At 40.6% G+C, this 22,267-nt stretch overlaps 1 protein-coding gene across 3 annotated transcripts in view; it reads right to left on the reverse strand.

Moving 5' to 3' along the window:
- RAPGEF5 (Rap guanine nucleotide exchange factor 5) overlaps positions 1-22,267 on the reverse strand; it is a 164,788-nt gene that overhangs the window by 128,109 nt on the left and 14,412 nt on the right. For all 3 annotated transcript variants that reach the window (XM_074837131.1, XM_074837147.1, XM_074837140.1), the window contains exons 2-5: positions 6,303-6,353; positions 5,039-5,145; positions 3,927-4,048; positions 2,420-2,588 (exon numbers count right to left, since the gene is read on the reverse strand). In XM_074837131.1, the coding sequence (XP_074693232.1) occupies positions 2,420-2,588; positions 3,927-4,048; positions 5,039-5,145; positions 6,303-6,353 (449 nt within the window). The remainder of the gene's footprint in view (positions 1-2,419; positions 2,589-3,926; positions 4,049-5,038; positions 5,146-6,302; positions 6,354-22,267) is intronic.

The raw sequence follows: 22,267 nt of genomic DNA on the forward strand, positions 1-22,267 counted from the left end.
ACTCCTTCCAGGACAGCAGATCTATGGTGCTCCACAAGAGACCCACCGATGCACCCAGCAGTCCAGGCAAGGGCAAGGCTGCTGCCCATCAGCTATGGAGGAGACTGAGCTCCTCTGGTGCCTGGGACCACCAGGAGATGTCCAGCATTGCCTTCCAGTGCACAAGCAGGTAGTTGCTTCTTATTTCATCAAAAGCAGGGAATCTAATAAGGTAAGAATTTCTCTATGCCTATGTATATACAGAATTAATGCCATCAATACACACTGTGAGAAAAACTAAGACAGAGAAATGAATACAAAAATATTAAATTACATGAAAGACTATGCTTTTAATGGTATGCAAAACAGCTTATATATTTGAGAAAAGACAAACACTCACTGCAAGGAATAGTTTTTAGAATTGCCCTCTTTGTTCATGAAAAGAGTTTATTTAACCTGGTCAGATAACTTTAACAAACACCTCATAACATCTATTCCCTTTCAGATTGTGTTTTAGAAGTGTATTATTTGCATCAAGCATGAAGAATTTTGAACCTGGAAAAGCCTCCTTTCCCTTTAATATCACATTCCCTCAAGAGTATACATTATTTAAAATTTGATTCCTTCAATATATTTTTTTTTTAAAAAGCACCCTCATAATCTGACAGGTAAAACCTCCAGAAAATAATTCTTCAGTGACAATGTTCCCAAAAGGAATCCAACTTCAACTAAAATTTGAATAATGTGAGCAGGAAGGAGCTAGAGAAGTACATTAAAGAATAATTGTTCAATTCATGTGACAGGAATCATCCTCCACTAGAAGTGACAGTTGCACTGGAATGATAAAACTGCAAAGCAGACTGTAAAACAGTGGTACTCTCTGGCCAAAGTCAGCATGCAGGACACATTTTTAACTCAAACCTAAAAAGTCTTCAACCCATTTTCCTACCTAGCATCCTTCATGTAACACATCAGTATGACCTATCTGTTCTATCTTTTTGATTCAAAGCCTTTGTACAACTAGTCATCAACCATGAAAAGTGGCCTGATTTTCAGTGATAATGAGGAAAACCTGAATTTCTACTGAAATCAAGATGAAATCACCCTGATATCTAAGGGACAGCCAAACTGCTTAGCACCAGAGTAGGCTGGAAGACAAGAATTTCTCTTCACAAAAATATTCAATTTTTTCTCCCATATGAGTCATCTGCTTAGAAGATTGCATTCAGTCCCCTGCTCTAGCCAATTTGAGGTCCTTGTCACTTGGCTACACTCACCCAAGCTGACCAAATAAATGCATTTTCAAGGGAATCCCCACTCCAGAACTGCCGACTTCTGGTTGGTGAGGGCAGTCAGCAACAGAGGAGGGAATCAAGTTTCTGCCCTGAGCCATGCAGAGAAACTACTGAGATTTTTTTCTACCAGCTCAATGTGTCTGAATTTAAGAAGCTGGGCTTGAGACAGCTTACAGGGATTTTGGGCTTTGTTCTCCTTTCAAATATTTCCATTGGACATTTGAGGAATGTGTTTTTAAAATGTAGTATGTAGAGAAGAAAAGTACTTAGAGAAGAAAGTTTTGTCTTTGACATCAAAGAGAAAAAATCCTAGTACTGGAAGAGTAATAGTTCTCCACAGTGTATCAGGTTTGAGGATTCATCATGCTAGGGACAATGAAAGAATTTAACCCAACTTGCCTATCCAGGCCAGCTCCTGCAGGTTTGCTAAGGCATGAAGGGTCACGAGCCTCCAGACCTCTCACTTACCCCTTTTTCCTATATTTTGGCCTCTCACTGTGGCACAAATAACTATGGTTTCCTTCTAGCTGCTTTAAATAGGCAACATTTAGAGCACAGCTGTATCAGCACTGAGGATATGGTAACATCCAACAGTCAGGTGAAAGATGAGACATGTAGGAAGCGAAACTCTTAAGAAGCATATTCTGAAAAAGGGATAATAATGTGAGACTACAGAGCTCTGGCAAACACGCAGTAGCAACCTAAAACCAGATGACTGAAGCTACCACGTTTCTACTCATCTTCTCTATCCATCTGATAGCTGATCCTGACACAGCACAAGGGCATCTGATCTGCTAGTCAATCAGCTCCACAGCATGCCTGCTGCCAAATTCATGCCAAACCTCCAAATGTAAGAGGAAACCAAAAAAAAAAATAAAGCCATTTACCCAGGTACTATAGCAAGCTAGAGTCAGCAAGCTAGTGCATAAGAACCACAATATGCCAAAAATCCCAAGTCAAATACCTTCATTTATCTACCCACACTGACTTTCTCAGATGAAAAGCCTATCTCTACAAAGCTTGTCAATGCTGAAAAGAAAGCTGACTCATTTACACGGTGGTTTGAGGGTAAACAGTGTCATTATAAGCCATCCAATTACGAAGCAGTCAGCAAAAGTTAAAAACAGCTGTATACGCACACTTACAGATTACACATGTCAATCCTGGGAGGAGACAATGGCAGTAGTTGAAGGAGGAGCTTCACTCCATTCTTCCATCCTTCCTCTTTCTCAAATTCACAGAAAAGGTAGGTACATTCATCCGCTGAGAACTGGTAGAAAGCATGAGTGTCTTGAAAATAGAGTTGTCTGTCCACTGTTAGGAAAAATAACATTAAATAGCCTTTAAACGTTTACCATGTAAAGGTTCTGTGACCCCACCACACCCTGTATTGCATTTTAATGCCGAGTTGCACCACCACACAGGGCAAAAGGATCGCAAACTCAGCACAGAAGCAATCCTGCCCTCTCATACTAACTCACTGCATCCAAACAGGACAACCCCAAAACCTCAATTTGAAGATATCCAGGGTCCTGAAATTCAAGCATTAAGACTGCTGAGTACTTAATCAATTTTGGAATCAGTTCAGAATTAGGGGATAAAAACCTTCCACTTGTCAGATCTGTAAGCCTCGATTTCCATTGGCCTCTAATCTGTTCCCACTAATGGCCAGGCACAAGTAAACAGTTTAGTAATGGGGATGCAGCCCACCATTATCCCAGCTTCTCCTCAAATTCAGGGCTACTGGATTTGTAGACTAGACCTGGGTAAGATGATGTGCCAATACAATAGCTGTCATTTTCCCTGGCATAACTAGGATTGAGCTGGGATAGAAGGACAGGGTCCAAAGCCAAAAGCACATGCTCCTGCAGTGAAAGTCATTGCACCCTTATTGAGGCTGCATGATCAGACATCCTATCAGTGTAGCTGGAGCAGAAGAAAACCTTTAAGTATACTGTCAGCATACATAAGCAGAAATCTTCCATAACACCTCACCTTTTCACAAGGAGGAAAGTTTAGCACAGACCTCAGGGTGGGGTATGCTCTGAGTTGAGCTACCTAAGTAGTCCCAGCTAAGAAGTAAAGGTCATCAGATTTCCAGAGGTTGGTTCCAGTGTAATTATCACCAACCACATTAGCTGGACCAACCCCTAAATTTGGTGGGGAAGGTGGGGACAGCCAGGTAGAACCTGGCATCACCACCATCTCAAGGAGCTGAATCCTCTCTCAATACATGGTAACCTAAAACTATGAAAAACAGAGAGAGGAAAGGAAAATGACTAATAGCTAGAGAAGTCATCTAGAGAAGTCATGATCTGCAGTGACTCAACAGCTGCTGTTTTGTGAAAAACCTAAAAAAGCTTGAGGAGAAAAAAAAATAGCCTGGAAAAGACACGCATACCATTTGCAACTTGGTAATAGGCAATTACATTTGCAAAGGCAAAAGGAAGGAAATTGCCTAAAAAAAGAAATTAATCTTTGGTATTTATGAAATGAGAGGTCACAGAGCTGAGCCTACCAAAGAGATAGTAAAATAAACAACTGTCAAGAAAAATGGATCAATCTGCTTTTTTTTCCCCTCCCATCAAAAACTCACCCTATGCAGGAGAAACTGATAGTACTTCTAGCATGAAGAAGGCTATCAAGACTAACCTGATAATATAATGCCCATATCCAGGAGGAGCTGCCACACTCCAACAGCTGTAGATCTGCACTTAACAAAAGGGCACTGCTCCAAAAGCCAGTCTACCAGTTCTGATCCAACACAGCTTCTCCTGAAAATAAGCAAAACATCACTTCCTACACTAAAGTAATGTTAAAATGCTCTTTTATAATAAAGAGCTATTTTTTAAAGCTATTAAAAGTGAATCCTTCTGTTCACGGCAAACTCTTTGTCTCAATTACTAATTTTTGTAATCCTATTCATTTCAAGGGAAGAAATTATTCTGGCAAGTCTCCCCTCGTTACGAGGGAACTCGTGTTATATGAGTAAGTTCCCTTATGTACCTAATTCATGTGGAACACTTTACAATATGTAATATTTTTATCAATTTGTGCTGCATACAGACAGTCATCCAAAGATGTGTAAGAGCTAAATAAAACCCAGCTTTTAGCCTCAGGATTTTATTTCCTTTCTGAGCATAGGCATAAGCAATACAGCTACACGATATATGTGTAAGACCTAGAGTGTTGCTCTAGGACGTACTTAATCTTTCACATTATTGGTAAACTTATCTTTTTAAATCATAAAAAAAAAAAAAAGTTGTGGCTTTTTCTTAAATATGGATATGAATGAATGGTGCTATAATAGAGACTTATGCATTTTGACATAATTGGAAATAGGAAACATTTATGCTGTAATGCAACAGAAATGGAAAATCACTTCATTACCAAAATATTACATAAATTACATGCAAAAGTCACTGTGTAAATAAATCTTAGTAATCCAATTGATCTCTTTTGTAACTCCAGACCAGAACTAAATTTAATACTCTTTCTTTTCAACAAAATAACAAACACAATTGTATATGAAATCATGAGCAATTAAATTAATGGACATACAATCAGACCACTGCTGGTTTCTGACAACTGACAAACGTATTAAAATACATGAGATTTTAAAGAATATTTTTAGAAAATATTTTCAATTCTTAGTAAATACACACAAAATCTCACTCTCAGAATTTACTCTCTTGTCAAATCAGGACATAGACAAATGCAAATAAAACCCATCCAGTTGGTTAAAATGAATGATCTTGGGTTACCTGCAAATGCCAGTAAGGTACGCCCTGTCTTTAATCAGGTCAGATGCTTGTAGAGTAAAAATATTCCTGAGAGCTCTCCCAGCACAGGAAGAACTTTCTCCATAAATCTGAATGAAAAGAGAAATTGAAAACTGTGACAAACAGGGATTTATTCCTGCTGTAGTAAATTGCCTTGCCACTGTCTGCTCCCTCCCTCTGAGCAATGCCTTCTCCCCAGCTAAATGACAAGCCAGCAGCCAAAGCCTCAGAGGAAATGCACCCAAACTTCTGCCATACCCTGTTGTATCATGGGTTGCAGATGCCCCAATGACCTGGACTACTTTTACATTTGCTGCCTTAGAAAAGCAGAGGTTTTACTATCTGTCAGCTTTACCTCTGAACAACAGACAAGTTCAAATGAAAACAAGTGTTACTCTAGCGAAGCAAAAAGACTATATTAACCATTGCAAAAACCACACAAATACAGTTAAAATTAAACATTATTCCATAAGTATCTGAGTTAAATAATTTAGTACAAGCCTAATACACACTGAAACACCATTTCATAGGTTTTTTCTTCTTGTTCAGAAACTTTGGAGGTATCTTACGATAGCTACAGGTCAGTTCATCCATACCTTGCCAGGAGGATGTGGTCTTTCAGAATGGACACAACTCTGACTTCACCCACACCTGATTTCTACCTTACACCTCAAGGCTGCAGATGTGACTATCAAAACAGAACCCAACTCCATCTTCCATAAAACCATGTTCCACCTGGACTCTGTATACCACTCCTTACTGATGAATTTAACTCAGGCTTCTGTTGTGATGTTTCCTCACCATTCCAGCAAAACACATCAGTAACACAAATAACTAACTTGAAAGAAAAAAAATGCTGCGGTTTCACCTTTTTTTTTGTTTTGTTTTGTTTTGTTTCCTATGTTTAGGAATCTTTCAAGGAATATAAAATAGTCCTGAGACAGTAAAGTCTTGACAGATGCAAAATCAGAACTCTCAAATATTACAAAAGTAAGTTAAACAGTGGCAATTTTTTAAATGTTTGGGCAGAGAGTGCACATCAGAATTCACAACAATTTAGTTTGCAAATTCAGTAATAGAAGTAGACAATTTCTAACACACACAAATTATAAATTGTTAACTGGATTTAACTGCAGGCCACACTCACAAGTGTCTTCAAAACTATGGCTAAGAGGTTGAACCAAAGCAAAAAGATTCCTAATATGTTGTTTCATGAAATGGAATTGTAAAGAAGCTTGACAAGTACCTTGTTTGAAGGAGTTTCCAAATAGGGATTTGAAATTCTTCTGGACAGGGTCTGCAAGACAATTTGATAGAGCTTTAGGTTTATCCTGGGTTTTGTATGGAAAAAAGCAGCAGCAATCTAAGCATTTTAGCTATTAAAATCTAAATAAAAATAATTTATCAAATCGTGTGAGTAGTCTAACTGAAATCTCCAAATAATATTTTTTTCACATCAGGAAAAAGGTTTGGTAAACTCAGTTCTATGTTGTTTACTACTTTTATTCTTGATCTGGTAAAGCAGGTGAGCAATGAGGTGGCAAAGTCTGTAGACAACACACAACTATTTGGGTCAGGAAAGACCAGAAATGCCAGTGAAGAATTTTAAGATAAACCTAAAAAAAGCTAGATGAAAAGACAGTATGAGGATGAGCTCAACATTAAAAGCAGCATGTAGTAGAGGGATAAAATGTAATTACACCTACTCTAATACCTCTTAAAGCAAACTTTATCAATTCAGTAAAGACACCTCAGGGTCACAGAATACTTTTCAAGGAAGACCACTCTTCTAAATTAAATTCTTAACTGTAGCTAAAAAAAAATTGGGATAAATGAGGAATAAAATGGTGACCAGTGGGGAGGTAACATTGCTCTAATGTAATTCAGCATTATCTCTGCCATGCCACATGCTGCACTGGTAACAGCATCTCAAAAAAATGGATGCTCCAATGTTAGAGGGGATTCAGACAATAATAGTAGTAGGAATAATAAAGGATTTGGATAAATTTCAATATGAGAAGAGACAGAAAAGACTGTGACTATTTACCTTACAAAGGAGAGATTACAGGAGACATAATGTAATTATACAAAATAATGAAATGGCACAGTGAAGAGACAGACTTTCTGTGCTCTGTTTCATGTAGTACGAGAATAATGGGTAACTCAATGAAATTAGAGAGGATTCATCTTTGAGGAGATAGAAAGGGAAATGACACATAACTCTTCACAGCAGGGAAATGCAAATGCCAAAACCTTCACACTGATCAACAAAGATTGGGGATTTAAAGTTATAAAATTAACAGTGAACCAGAACTCTGGAAGGCAAACAGAGGCAGGATAAACATCTCTGTGAGAGTCAGGTTACCCACCTTTACTCACCATGATATTTCCATATCTTGTCAGTGTTAAAAGACAAGATATTGTCTAATCTGATGCTTACTAGCAACTTCTGTCCTACTACAAGCCACACAAGACACAAATAAACATTTCCTAAAAGAAGCCTGGAAGTGGAACAGAAGACATGCAGGTGCACTGGCAGCACAATGGGAGGATTGTGTGGTGCTCCCTCACATTATTCCAACTTGTAGGCAGCATAATTAATTCCTCGCTTTGAGAAGGATTCAATTCACACTTGGTATATTGTAATCATAAAAAAAAAAAAAATCGTCCTTCACACCCTGTAAGAGTTACAGAATCCATATTTCAGTAATGTCACCTGCTTTTTTCCTCCTATATTCTTGTTACTGTATTTTTGGAAAGGGAAGGGAAGAGACAAGGAACCACAGAAGCATCTAATGCTGTTTACCCTTCCACACTCATCACAAATGTTAGCATAGTTCCACACATAACAGTAGCTCCATATGGAAATACTATAACATAAATTCCCCTCTCCAGTACCCAACAAAGATGCCATAAGACTGCAACACTGCCTCAGATCCCACATACTCTTCCTAGCCAGCACATCGCTAACACTTTGTTTCTGCAGCAGCCCTACATACCACCACTTCACTTGATTTCTGTCCAAGTCTTTCATTCAACAAGCCTCACTCACTGCAGCAGCACGGTCAAAGTTTATACACTGATTCCCCCCTTCCCTGCTCCATTGCCAGGCTGGCGCTAACGACGTTATCATCAGCAAGCTAATTCCATCGATGCTGATGGGAACTACAGCTCCTGGCACTGCACTGGCTCGGTCCCTGGCATTCAGAGGATGGCTGAGCCTCAGCCAGGGAAAAATACTGCTACTGCAGAGTGCAGTTACATGACAGCATAAGACCAAACTCAGCAAGAAGGACAAATATGGTGGCCTTCTATGATGGGGTTACAGCATTGGTGGATAAGGGAAGAGCGACTGACGTCACCTACCTGGACTTGTGTAAAGCATTTCATACCATCCCACACACATCCTTGTCTCTAAATTGGAGACACATGGATTTGACAGGTGGACCATTCGGTGGATAAGGAATTAGCTGGATGGTCACACTCAAAGAGTCCAGGTGGAAACCAGTGACAAGTGGGATCCCTCAGAGGTCCAGGACCAGTATTATTTAACATCTTTGTTGGCAACATGGGCAGTGGGATTGAGTGCACCCTCAGCAAGTTTGCTGACAACACCAAGCTGTGTGGTGCGGTCGACACGCTGGAGGGAAGGGATGTGCCATCCAGAGGGACCTCGACAGGCTGGAGAGGTAGGCCCGTGTGAACCTCATGAAATTCAATAAGGCCAAGTGCAAGGTCCTGCACATGGGTCGAGGCAATCCCAAGCACAAATACAGGCTGGGCAATGAGTGGATTGAGAGCAGCTCTACGGAGAAGGACTTGGGAATAGGAGTGGATGGAAAACTGACTATGACACGGCAAAGTATCCTGGGCTGCATCAAGAGAAGTGTGACCAGCAGGTCGAGGAAGTGGATTCTCCTCCTCTACTCTGCTCTCGTTAGAGCCCACCAGGACTCCTGTGTCCAGCTCTGGGGCCCCCAACATAAGAAAGAAGGACACGGACCTACTCGAGCAGGTCCAGAGGAGGCCACAAAGATGATCGGAGGGCTGGAGAATCTTCCCTATGAGGACAGGCTGAGAGAGTTGGGGTTGTTCAGCCTGGAGAAGAGAAGGCTCTGGGGAGACCTTATAGCGACCTTCCAGTACTTAAAGGGGCTACAGGAAAGATGGGGAGGGACTCTGTATCAGGGAGTGTAGGGATAGGATGAGGGGTAACAGTTTTAAACTGAAAGAGGGTAGATTTAGATTAGATATAAGGAGGAAATTCCAAGGACTCTGCAAAAGGTCACTAAGGCTGAAAACTAGTAGAGAAAAAAAAAAATTTCTAGTTTATCCTTCAAACCACACAGTGCTAGCTCTGGTGCAGGGAAGAGAGAGGGAATTCACAGCCCTGAAAAGGGAGAAGGGAAGACAGGATAGTAGCTCCTGTCAGTAGCAGCCTGAACCCGTATCAGCTTGGAGCAAGCGTAAAACATTGGAGAGCCCAGGAGAGTACATTTAGCCTGCCATGCAGGAATCTACACACATCAAATTTCTGCAAATATAAGAAAATGGAAATGCATAGGAGAACATAAAACAGAAGTGGAAGTGGCTTTCTGGAATAGAAAAAATGATCTTTCCTGTTGATGCTAGTGCAGCCTGTGTTGAAACACAGCATAATGTTGAAACACTCACTGCAGTTAGGCTGAAATTCACATCAAATTTTAGGAGTTTATGTCCTAGCTACCAAGCTACATCCCCTTTTTGTTTCCTTTTTTTATTTTTATTTTTTAACTTGCCTCAATAAATATTTAGCTGCTGAGGGCACCTCTGTTCAGCAGACTCTACTTTGGCTGTTGGGAACAAACTGGGCAGTCCCCTTCCAGAGAGAGGAAGAAGAGAGAGTGGATCGGGGGTCCAGGCTTTGTTTGAAAACCCCAACCTTTCAGCTGCTGTTTGGGGGAAGCACCACTCCTCCCTGAAGGTATTTGATAAATACAGGCTGCTCCTCCCAAATGATTTTGACACACACACACCAATTCAAAATACATTTGCAAATAACTCTTAGAATGAGCCAAAATGTGCTTTTAAAGCAAATTCATTAGTCATCAAGCAAACAACTCATCTCTCATGCAAACTACCTTGGAACAGCTATTGCTGCCCATGCCAAGTGCTGTTTTCCAGGCACTGCCACTCCAGTGTCCCCCTGTGCCTCTTCACCAGCTTGAGGAGAAGATTTGCCAAACCATGTGTTGGGGAGGAGATGGGGATGTGGTAGCACACATGGTCCTCAGACAGGAGACCATATGTGGAGCAGATCCAGAGTGCTGGGTGTCCTCCTCCCATCGTACAGGAGTAGGTGTGCATAGGTGGCTTCAGCTTTCCTGATGGGGATGCAGGAAGAGAGAGGCAGGGAGCTGGTGCTTTGGTCTGGGCGATCAGGAGTGTGAATTATGAACGAGGGACAGGGTTGGCAACCTAGCTTGAGGACATGACTTGCATGTGACAGGAGAGGAAAGTTGGGACAGGTGGCCCAGGATAAGGTTATGGAATAGGACTGCTAAGATTCAAATCTGAATACACCACAGATAATTTAGTCTGAAATTGGGAAAAATTATAAAGGAGTTTACTGTGGTATTTAAAACCACTAGAAGTGCAGGGAGTAGAGCAATGGTGTTAAAAGAATGGGAGTATTAGAATAAAGTGACCAGTAATTTAAAACAACCAGAAGGAAATAATTCTTTACAAGCCATATGACTGGCTCGTGGAATTATTAGCCAAAGAATCAAATACTCCAGCTAGAATTTTAAAAGCAGTAGCTAATTCAATGACTGATACTATTATGCAAGGTCTATATCTGGGTTTAAGTTAGTATTGCTTCAACTGGTCCATTATTTTTAAACAAGTTGAGAATCTCTGCCATTATTTAAAGCTAAGCATGCAAAGATATTGATGATAATATTTTGATATATGAGCACAAACTGATTTTTGAAAGGTTTGGAAAGAAATTCCCCCATGACATACTAGACAACAAGCAAAGTGTACTAATGAAGGCACATTTTGGTCTCCATTGGAAAGGTCAAGCTATATCTTACCACAAGATGCTCACTTAGTTCTTTACTCAGCAGAGTGTTGAACTGGCTCCACTATAGCAACTCACTATGCATTTACTACAACGTGGTTAATGTTCTAATGAAGATCTAAAGATACCACAGAGCATGTTTTCAGTCATACTTTTTGGAGATACATTTGAATTTTCTACTCGTTTTTAGATCTGGGATTTTGCTTTGGCCTCATCTCAACTTCAGAGGATGACTTGCCTACAAGTTGCTTGTGCTTTGCCTCCTGCCCAAGCTGTTCCAACAACTGCTGATATTTCTGCCGTTGCCAGCACTGCAGTCGCAGTAGCATCAGCAATGTTCCATACATCTGCTAGCAATTTAATCACCATCATGCTCAGAAAGAAACAAAGCAAGAGTGCTTGGAGCTCCAGTTCAAGTGTCTTCCTCAGCTGGGATTTAGTACACTGATAGCAGCCAGCAACCTGTCTACACTAGAAGTCACACTGTAACACTATAGAAGAGGCCATAGAAATTGTAGGAAAATAATAATTTCAAATATGGGACGCAAATGTTTTGCCTTTCTTCTAAGAGCTTCTGATATTCCTGTGCAGTTAGCAAGAAAAAAAGTAGGGAAGTAAGAAAACTTTTTTATTAATCGAGATTATTCCTTTTTCTAAATCTTTTACAGCAGGATTTATATTAAAACGAAAAGAAATGAGAAAAGACAGAATTAGGGCTCTTCCCCCCAGCAAATTTTTAAGCTTCCACTCCAAGTTTTACAAATAACTATGTTTTTAACTGGATGCATTACCAAAAATTGAGCATAATGCGACATTAAGAGTCTGCAATGCACAAGCAAACTTTACCTTTTTTCAGTTTACAACACACTCATCAATATTTGTCTGTTTGATCCGGGCTTAATTTGCAAATATGCCCATGATCAGCTCCATGCTGCAGAGCAGTTCTAGGAACATTTTTGTATACAAATAGAAGAAAACAATTGTTCATAGTTTCAGGGCACTATCACTATGTCCCTAAAGAATTCAGCCTAGCACTTGTGCATTCTAAATTGGATTATTTGGTATACTTAAAATTAAGCAAATGTTTCAGTGTTGTGCTCTATCAGGGCTTATTCCACAAATATAAATAGCCTGAAAAAAAATCATCTCATTTTGAAATGCACATGGTGTAGCACAGACTACCTAGTAATAAGATCGTTTCTATTCCCTGACAGGGGGATTTCTGTAAATACTCAACACCTGAATCCTAAATTGGCTAATGTGACCACAAAGGAAATTATACATTCAGCCAGATTTCCAATAAGCATTTAAGCATCCAAGCCTAAAATACACTTTCACAAGTATTCATGCTAGAAACTTCTCACGTTCCAACCATGAGAGACAGCGTATGGAAAAGGATCATAAATAAAGCTGAATCCAAATTCACTTCCAAAAACAATCATCCGTTTGTGCTTTTCTCTCTTTACTAATCATTCAACTCTAACAATACAGTGGCTCAAGAAAAATTTAAAAAATCCACCATGGGTATTTACTTAATTTCCCTCAGGCTTCTCTCCCACTCCACGCACAAATCAAAAAGTAATTATTTTTTTCCTAGACAGATTTCTTTCTCTCATTACAAACCATGACAGTGATAATGCCATAACAGCAATAGAAACTACTGCAACTGTTACAACTGATGGAACCCTGTGGTTTTTCTTCAAAAAGATTTGCTAAAAGCAAGCAGCTGTAATAATTAGAGAGTTTCCACTCCAGCCCTGATCTGAACATGAATCTTGGAAGGAAGCTGGGCTGTACCTGCCTGACACACCCTCCTCAACCTGCAACACAAGGCAGCAGCAATTTCTGAAGGAGTAAATGCTCATTTATTCCCAGTGCTTACTCATGCCAGGCAAGGAGTGGGGGAAGGGAGAGAAAATTACCGAACAATTTGGCTTATCACTTTTGCCACCTTCAAATTCTTGCACTTGACATTTCTTGCTGCTGTCTAAATTACAGGGGGTTTAAGCAGAAATAGGACAGGGGTGCCGTGTTTAGTAGATGAAATGCTACCATTGTTTGAGGGTGGCTGGATATAGGGAGTGTTGTCATGAATCCCAATCCGTTTCCATGTGGCAGCAGATTTTTCCTCGTGGTTGCTAAGGCACAGCAAGCAGAGTTGGTTGGGAAGCTAGCTGACTTTCAGCAGATATCATTCATATGAAACCGTAGAATATGCCTGACTTTCTGCCAAATAATATTCATAACAAACAACCTTCCCCCACGGCTCCTCTTGAAACCTGCTGTCAGAATTCATAGATAATGAAGAAGAACCAATGGAACAGTTCTCTCCATTAATATTTATTTAAGATTAAATATAAAACTCTTTATAAAAGGATCTTCTTTTTAAAGGAAAGATTTTCCCCTGATTATCTTAAACTTCATATACTTAGGTGTAGAATCAAAAGATGAAAAAGATTAATCTGTATTCAGCAAAGCTTGCAATGTAAGGTTCCCAGGTGAGCCTGCAAAGCTCTCTGGAGAAACCCAAATGGGTCATTAGTGAAAGGAAACCAAAGAGTCTATTCTCACCTGTTTTCTGTATAAAAGAACCTGCAATGAATATGAATAAGTTATTTCACAAAAAGGAAACCCACAACTCATGGTTCATTCTCACCTCCCCCAAAACTGAAAGGGATCTGTGAATAAAATGGTTGCTCTTTATAAAAAGACAAGCAGTGCTCTTTAGGTTTAAAGACTTACTTCTGAGGCAGTCAGGAAAGCAATGCATTTAGAAGCATTTCTGTATTTTCCAGTACCTGCCAAACTAAATATGGCTGAATGAGTTTATGCTTCAAACAAAACTCTTTTTTAGTTAGTCTGGCACAAGCCATCCACTTTTAAAGTCTCCATAGTCTAGCAAGGAGTGTAATTTAGTGCACAAGAGCAAATTTTGATTGCAATGCCAGTTTCTTTACCCAAAAGAAGTTAAGAATAGAGAAGAATATCACAGGAGACAATACAGCGGGACTGCCTGGTTGCTCTTCTCCCTCTTCCACAGTCCTACTATGGGGAGAAAAGCCCTAGGTAAATCCAGCTTCAGGAAGGTACCAACACTGGCCCGAACCTCCTCTGTCCATAACCTATGCTTCAAATAAAGTTGCGGCATCCTGACATGGAAGCCAACTCAGTTTGAGAGAAAGGGAGAAGTGGTGAACTGGCAGAGGGGAATACCTGAGTTAGAGAAAGTTTATGTTCTTTAAAAAAAGGAGACGGCCCCTCTCCTGCTAATGATGCGTTTCCATACCAGATTAAAGTACCATAAATCAAGGCTGCTGACAAGCCGGTCATGTTCTCCTTCCACCACCTGCTTCACCTTCCCATCCCCACCACTCTTCTGCTTTGTACTTCCATGCGCATTTATGAAGCCGTGTCCTGATCCAAATGAAGGACCTATATCTTTGAACTGGGTCGTTAAATAACAGTTCATTTTAACCCAGATTATTTCCCTCCACCAGGTCACTGGGGAGCTGTACAAACACGATCTCTACTAAGGCGGGCAGCAGGGGCACAGGCAAAAGCAGTGGGACGTGGAGGGAGGCAGGAAGGGACAGCTGTATTCAGTGGAAGCACTTGTTCATGCTGAATTAAAACTATCCAAGGAATGATGGCACAAAACACGCCTAATAAATTCTCAGCATCTCTGCTCTGTCAACATAAAAAGGAAGTTAACTGTGCCCACAAAAAATGACAAGACAAAATTCAAAGGTGTCAATAATGGGGAACTTCACCTCCCACCTTCATGTTCATCCAAGTGCATTAGTTTAAGTAAAACAGAAATCCCATCTCATTTAACTCCATAGATCAATTGTAGACTGCATGGGCTACAGCCATAGTTTACAATATAGAAACAGATCTTAAGCAAGTTTTCTCTTCTCTTTCTTATAAAAAACATGGATATTTTCAACTCATGTACTAGTACAGTGTTTGCAATGAGAATTCATTAAATATGAAAAGAAGAAAATAAGAATTTTACTGCTTTTTATCATGCTTTATATAACATTAAAATATGCAGAGTACACTTAATTGACTATTCGTGTTCTTTCATTAACCTAACTGTATTGCAGCATTTGTGCTCTAGTTTGCCATTTCAGCCATACTTTTCCTAATGCTACCTTAAAAGCTTCCCAGTACATTTCACTCTTCCTGGCTGTCAGCAACATTTCACATGAAAGCAGCATCCTCCCTTTTTTTCAGTACAAAACAGGCACTGTACAAATGTCACTGTAAAAATTTAGCAATATTGATGCATTTATTTCTCTTTAAACAATAGATTGTCTTTGTAATCTACCATCGTGTTCCTGGCCAATAGCATCTGGTTTGGTTTTGATCTGGAGGGTAGCACACGAGAGCAGGTGGGTGGGTTTTTTTAGTGATCATTAAAATTTTATGCAATAATTAATATTTCTAATAATGGAAGTTATAATTTAATAATACATTATTTGGAGCTTTCAAAAGAATGCGCACTGTATATTTCACATTATAATTAAAAAGATGTTCCCAGTGACAGGTTACCATTTCTTTTCTGATAGATCTAAATAAAGACATCAACAAAACAGTGAAAAAAGAGATCAGTAGTAGCAAAATGTGAATTGTCTGCATATCTTAAAAGCTTTACAAAGTACCTCTGTTGGCACATTTCTTGTGTTGCCAGCAAAATACCTTCTCACAACACATTTTCAAATAAAAAAAAAGAAAGCAGGATGGCACATTGTCCTGGTTTGAATGAGTGGCGGGGGTTTTTTGTTAGCAGGGGAGGGGGCTACAGCAGGGGCTCCCTGTAAGAAGCTTCTCGGAGCTCCCCCGGCTCCAAGTTGGACGCACCTTTGCACCAAGGTTGGGCCAATTCGCTGTGCCTGTGCGATAATGTATTTAAGAAGGGGAACCTGGGAGGAAAAGTGAGAGTTGTGAGAAGGAGTTGTGAGAAGGACATCTGTGTGAACACCGAGGTCAGTGGAAGAAAGGAGGAGAGGTGGGAGGAGATGTGCTGGAGCAGAGACTCCCCTGTACCCTGTGGTGATACGGCAGGGCCACCCCACCACCACCACCCATGGTGGAGCAGATACCAATTTGGTGCCTGTGGGGGGCCCCACACCGGAGTAGGTGACTATGCCCAAAGAAGGCCAGGACCCCATGGGAAGAAGCCCCCGCTGTTGTTGTTCGGCACTGGGAGGACTGCAACACACAGGGGTGACCCACACACCCGTGGCAGGGACTCATGTCGGAGCTGGTTTGTGGAGGACTGTCTCCTGTGAGAGGGGGACCACGCTGGAACAGGGCAGGGATGCCAGAAGTTTCCCTGCCAAGGTGGAAGAAGCAGCAGATCTGACCGCACCCCCCATTCCCTCATCCCTGCACTGCTGAGGAAAAGGAGGTAGAGATATCTGGAACAAAGCTGAGCCCAGGAAGAAGGGAGGGATGGGGGAAGGTGTTTTCAAGATGTGGTAATGCTTCTCACAGACCTACTCTGTCTGTTAAGCGTTGTTGTTGTTAGTGTCTGTATTAAATTTATGTTCTTTTTTTCTTCCCCTAACGAGTCTGCTTTTTGCCTGTACCTTAACGGGTGAGATGATCCCGCCCTGTCCTTACTTCAGTTTCCTGGGATTTTTGTTTTATTCCCTCCTTCCCAGTGCTGAGGGGGGAAGGCGGGAGTGAGCAGCATCTTTGGGTTTTTTTCCCCTTCTCAGTGCTGGGGAGAAAGGGGGCAGTGAGCAGCTGCATGGTGCTCAGTTGCCCTCTGAGCTCAAACCACGACACACATCAACTTGGCAAAGATATTCTGCAAGCCAGGTAGCCTGACTCCCAAGCACGCATTAGTATAAAGAAATTTCATGAGGAAATTGTGTGTCAAACACAAGAACTAATGCCCAGGCTGTGCAATCTCCTTCCAAGAGTTTTCATAACTTGACCAGACAAGGCCCTGCACAACTGCTCTGGCTTTGAAGTTAGCCCTGCTCGCACCAGTGGCTGGATCAGACAATCTCTGGGAGGTCCCTTTGAACCCAAATTATTCTGTAATTCTCTCCTGCACCATCAGTTCCAGACACAACTTAATTCTGCTCCTCCAACCAGCTGCATCAGGCATGGAAGGGGAAGCCTGTGGAGCTGTAGAGCAATGAGAAACACTTTTCTAGGCGCACCCTATGTTTAAAAAAGGCTCTTAAAATCACATATTTTCATGTTAGCCTTTCACCAAAGTTTCTCCCCATCACATTACCCAATGTGCCAGGTCTCAACTGCTGAGGAGCCTATGTACCTCTGCCATCAACATTACTCCAGATAATACTGGTGCCAGAACTCAGCCTTCAGCAACCCACATTTGTCAGAGATTAAATATAATAAAAATTTTAAAGCAGATAATCAATTCAACAAACGATTCACCTCACCTGTCACTACTAACCACCCATCATGTAGATGTAAGTTCAAGTGCTCCCTCTCTGGTGGCAGGCAGAAGCAGCATGGTTAGATACTTGATTTTGCCCAGTACAGGCTCAGGAGCCTTCTTGTGAACTGCCCCCACGACCCTGCTGCAAGGATGCTTGTCTCTGCCCCAACAATTGTAACAAGTAGCAGAAGGGAAAAAATATCCAATATTGTTGCAGCTATTTCAGTGAACACAGATGCACGAACAAAATTTCAAATATTAGCAAATATTCAGCAAATCAGCTGTGAACTATGCTGACGATAAATAGCTAAAAATGTCAATACAAAGTGTATATATATTGAATTTAAAAAATCGATTAAAATCTTAATTTATTCAGAAGCAATTTGCACATAAAGAACGAGTTTTACAGATTTCAGTAACTACAGTATGTTTAATGTTTCAAGTACAAAAAGACAAAGTTAAAATTCAGTGCTTTGATTATGATTTATGAAAATACCTCGTAGTAAATTGCATCAGTTTAGTTTATTATTTGAAAAATGCCTATATTTCTGGCAGACTTTTTTTTTTTTTATTTCATGAGCTGCACACAAATAGTCCATGAATTGCTTTACAAGTGTGCAAAGGGATGTTTTTAATGTCCCTATTCTTTAATGTCCCTTTTAGGGGTATAAATGAGTACCCTTTTAGGGTAAAAGCTCCACTTTTACCACTGCCTGCACAAAAAGTAGGCCACCTGGTAATTTCCCAAATCTTATTCCTAGAAGTAGAGCACAGTTATTCCTTTCAGGTACAAGACATTGAAATTCTTTACTCCTTGTTTCTGAAAAACTGAGTTTCTGATTTTGCAGAGACCAACTGACCTACTGGACAAAGCATTGTACCTCAGTTTCACGTCTGAAGCTGGTGTGGTTGCAGCCTTCAGCAAGCCATTTCCCTTCCCATGCAATGGGAACAACCATGACCAACCATTCTGCTCTGCAAAGCACTTTGAGACCTACCGGTAAAGATCAGCTATCAGCTACGGGCTGGAAACACCCCAGCTCTCTGCCACGTAGCCAGGGTAGCCCTATTCTAAGTTCAAATGCCTATAGGACATTTAAAACACAACAAATCATAAATAAAACTGCTGACTGACGCTTTTCTTGCCTCTGAGGTTTTCAGAGAGCAGGAGCAGCCTCCAAGCTGGGCGAACAAGCTCTGGTTAAAGAAGCTTGCATTACAGCCTTAACAGTTTGAGAATCTGCAGTGCCGTTGTTTGTATTGGCAGCACTCCGTTATGTGACCTCTTGGGAACAATATTAATTTCACTGACAGTAGCTCTTGGCACAAGCCAGTGCCAGCCTACTATGGACTGGATAGTGGGAGTTCTTAACCACTTCCAGAAGAACAGCTGTAATTTACTTTTTTGTAGAAAAACTATTAAAGTTTAACTATTTTAGTTTCAGGAAGCAGTCAAGGCCTCGCTGTACAGAGAGTTTAAAAAGCACTCAATGTGCAAGAAAAGAAAAAAATTGTTCCCTTGGATGACACACCTGCTTTAGGCAGAGCCTCAGCACTGCTTGGAGCTCTGCTACCAGCACCTTCAAACAGTCTGCAGAATGGGATCACACCAACCCTGACAACATCTTTTTTGTGCTTGAAAACATTTGGTCTAGCTGTTGAAGCAGGAACAAATGAAAACTCAAGTGCACTCCATCTCCAGGGGAAGGTTTGTCATCTCCGAGATGGGGAGGGGCTTGCAAAACAAGGCAGTTCAAAAGTCTCTGCCGGTGTGCCAGAAACCACTGCACACCTATCATTCAATCCTGATTACTTAGCACATAGAGTAACATGGGAAGTGGTGTGCAGTAACCATTAGATATGGAATAGGATTAGTACGTGAACAGGAGTTTAGCATATACAAACAAACACTAAAAGCAGCTTAGGTAAATTTAGCATTCACTAAACTGAGAAGTTACAGAATCAGAAAGTACCATAGATGCAAGACACAGATGAGTCTTGTAAATTTTTAGACATGGAAAAACAGCTCTAGTGCCAAGCACCTAACAGCTACAAGTTTTACTTAGTACGATAAGATCATAACCAAATAATATAAATGACACATGCAGATGATGCTATTAAGAAAGCAAAAGATGTGCTCAGCACCCCCATAAGGTCACAGAAACAATTCAGGCATCTATAGATAGTAACCTTCTTCATGAACATAGGTTCAAGAAAAGAACACAGTCTTTGAAGTTAGGCAAGACTTCCACCCTAAAGAGGCAGATTTCCTTACTGATATTCTTTACCCTTAATTTTAATTACCCGCCTTTCTTCTGATATATATCTTCATTTTCATTCTTTATACATATAACAATTGTTTGCGCACATTTGATATTACTAAGGCACATGGATATGTCACATCATGTCTATGCTGCATTGTTCTGAATTTACGCGCTGTAAATTTACTCACTCTAAACTCAGTTAAGTCTACATGTCTTTCTTCCTACTGCTGTGGAAGCTCGATCCCTCTCTGAGGGCTGTGGGTTTCTTTATTTCTTGAGATTTTCCAGCTGGTACCAGGGAGTTTTCTCATTTTGATCTACAGTTTTGAAGGGTAGGACCTTGCTCCAACAAGAGACATTTGAAAATATCATGAATCGAACTGGTCCTTATGAGGGTTCTCTGCATTCATCATTTATTTTCAAGACAGCATAGGCGAGAATAGACAAGGCCTGCACAGGTGATCCCTGCACCTCTCCTCAGGCTTAGAATACAGATGTTCAACCAAACTCAGTTTAAGAAAAAAGCCACAAAATTTGACAAGCTACTCTTGTGAGACTATTGCCCTCTGTGATGATACCCCACTCAAATCATAGAAAAAAGGAAGTATTGAACTGTGTTGCACTAAACTTTCTGTGGAGAAAGTATATATGGAAAAAAGATTTTAAGCAGCCTAACTAACTAAACAAAGAAATAAATAAATCTTCCTTCAATTTGTCCCATGTCAGTCTCTTGTCCCACAGGAGGTCATTAATTCTGGTAATTTCCCAGCCCTCAGAAAAAAACCCTCCAGCAAAACTAGACCTGGTATTTAAAACATGAAGTTCCTATTCCTTTGTTTCATTCCTTATAAGCATTAGGAGGCCTTTAAACAATTAAAAAGGCACCTTTTTTTTTTCCTTTACAAGAAAGGTACTATTCCTTAAACAGAAAAAAAACCTCACCATCTGAAAGTCAAAGGATTAGAAGATTTTTCTATTTTTACATCTGATCAAATTATCTGAATTAATTAACCTTTAATTGCATTTGCAACTATTATCTAGTTTTGCATCCCAACAGAAGCCCCACCATATGATGTCTATATCCTAGTCAATCTTATTCCCATATTCAAAAGCATAAGTAAAAAAAAAAAAAAGAGTGCCAGAGTCTAAATTAGCATGAAAAATGTGTGCAGTGGAAAAAAAGAAGTCCATAATACTACAGCACTGCAGGGATCTGAGGTGAATTGTATGTTGTGAAGTTGAACATACATGCCTGTGTAAGATGTGTCTCTTGACAGAGATTGAATTCTCTACGATTTCAACAAGATCTCTGTACATCAGGTGCTGTAAGGCAGATTACTCCTCCAGAGCAACTGTTTGGGGGTTACTTATCTCACTACAGAACAGGCCAGATGTCTACCAGATATGGGGATAGTCCAGAAAATACGTATCAGAAGATCATGATAAGGGTTTAACTGTAGTTGGCACAGTCCAGTGAAACTCTATTAATCAGCCTCCCTACTCAACTGATTATAAGCTTTTGCTTTAAAACAGAAGTCTGTTGGCTTGAAAGTTGTGGGTGACCTTTTTAAGGCTGTTTCAAAACATACATGAGGCAGTAACCACAGCCTGCGCCTGCAGAATATGAAAGAACAACCCAGAAGAGTACCTCATCCCTCACCGAAGACAGCGGTGGTGGCACTATAACTATTTTTAAAGAAATACTCATTAGAACATGTAAGAGAGAAGCTGAAGGACACAATGTGAACATAAGGACTCTTATCAGTTGTGTGAACCGGGGCATATAAAAGAAGAGTAGAATAGCCTCTGCATTACTCACAGCCAAAGTATAGTTGAGCATATCCTGAACAAAGCAACCTCAAAGAGCCAGCAGAACAGTCTGCTGGTGCCGTAGTACAATCAGAGGAAAGGACTCACACATCGCTGCCTTTCTACAGGGTCACATTTCCACCACCTGAAGACAATCAGGCCTGGCAGCCAGTGCAAGGAAAAAGTGCATTTGAGGAGTTTCTGACCACCAGACTAAGCAGCAGCTCACACGTTCCCTGTGCTACTTGGAGCTGCATCCTCCTTGCCCTACCACACACACCACTGACCAGGGCTCTCCCAGGATCCTCCTTTACGTATCCATGTAAAATAAAGCAGCAACACAGAACTGAGCCACCTTCTTCTGATTCACCAGACTGAGTCTTCACCCCAAGATCCTTGAAGGGGTGCTTTGTCCCATGGAAATAAAAGGGCCAGAGGTAAAGACTGACCACATTTTTTCAGATCTAGGGGAAAAGAGAATTAACCTTCTTCCTCTTTAATACTCTGCATCATAGCCAATGCTTGCAACATGGATAGCTTCAATATGCTGTTATCTTCCTTCCACTTGCCCACTGTATCCTGGTTACCAGCCCACCCAGATTTAAAAGTCACTACTAAATATCATTTTAAGTCAACAAATGTTTTCTGACCTA

Source organism: Strix aluco, chromosome 1 (genome assembly GCF_031877795.1).
Source record: "Strix aluco isolate bStrAlu1 chromosome 1, bStrAlu1.hap1, whole genome shotgun sequence".
In the NCBI taxonomy this organism is placed as follows: Eukaryota; Metazoa; Chordata; class Aves; order Strigiformes; family Strigidae; genus Strix; species Strix aluco.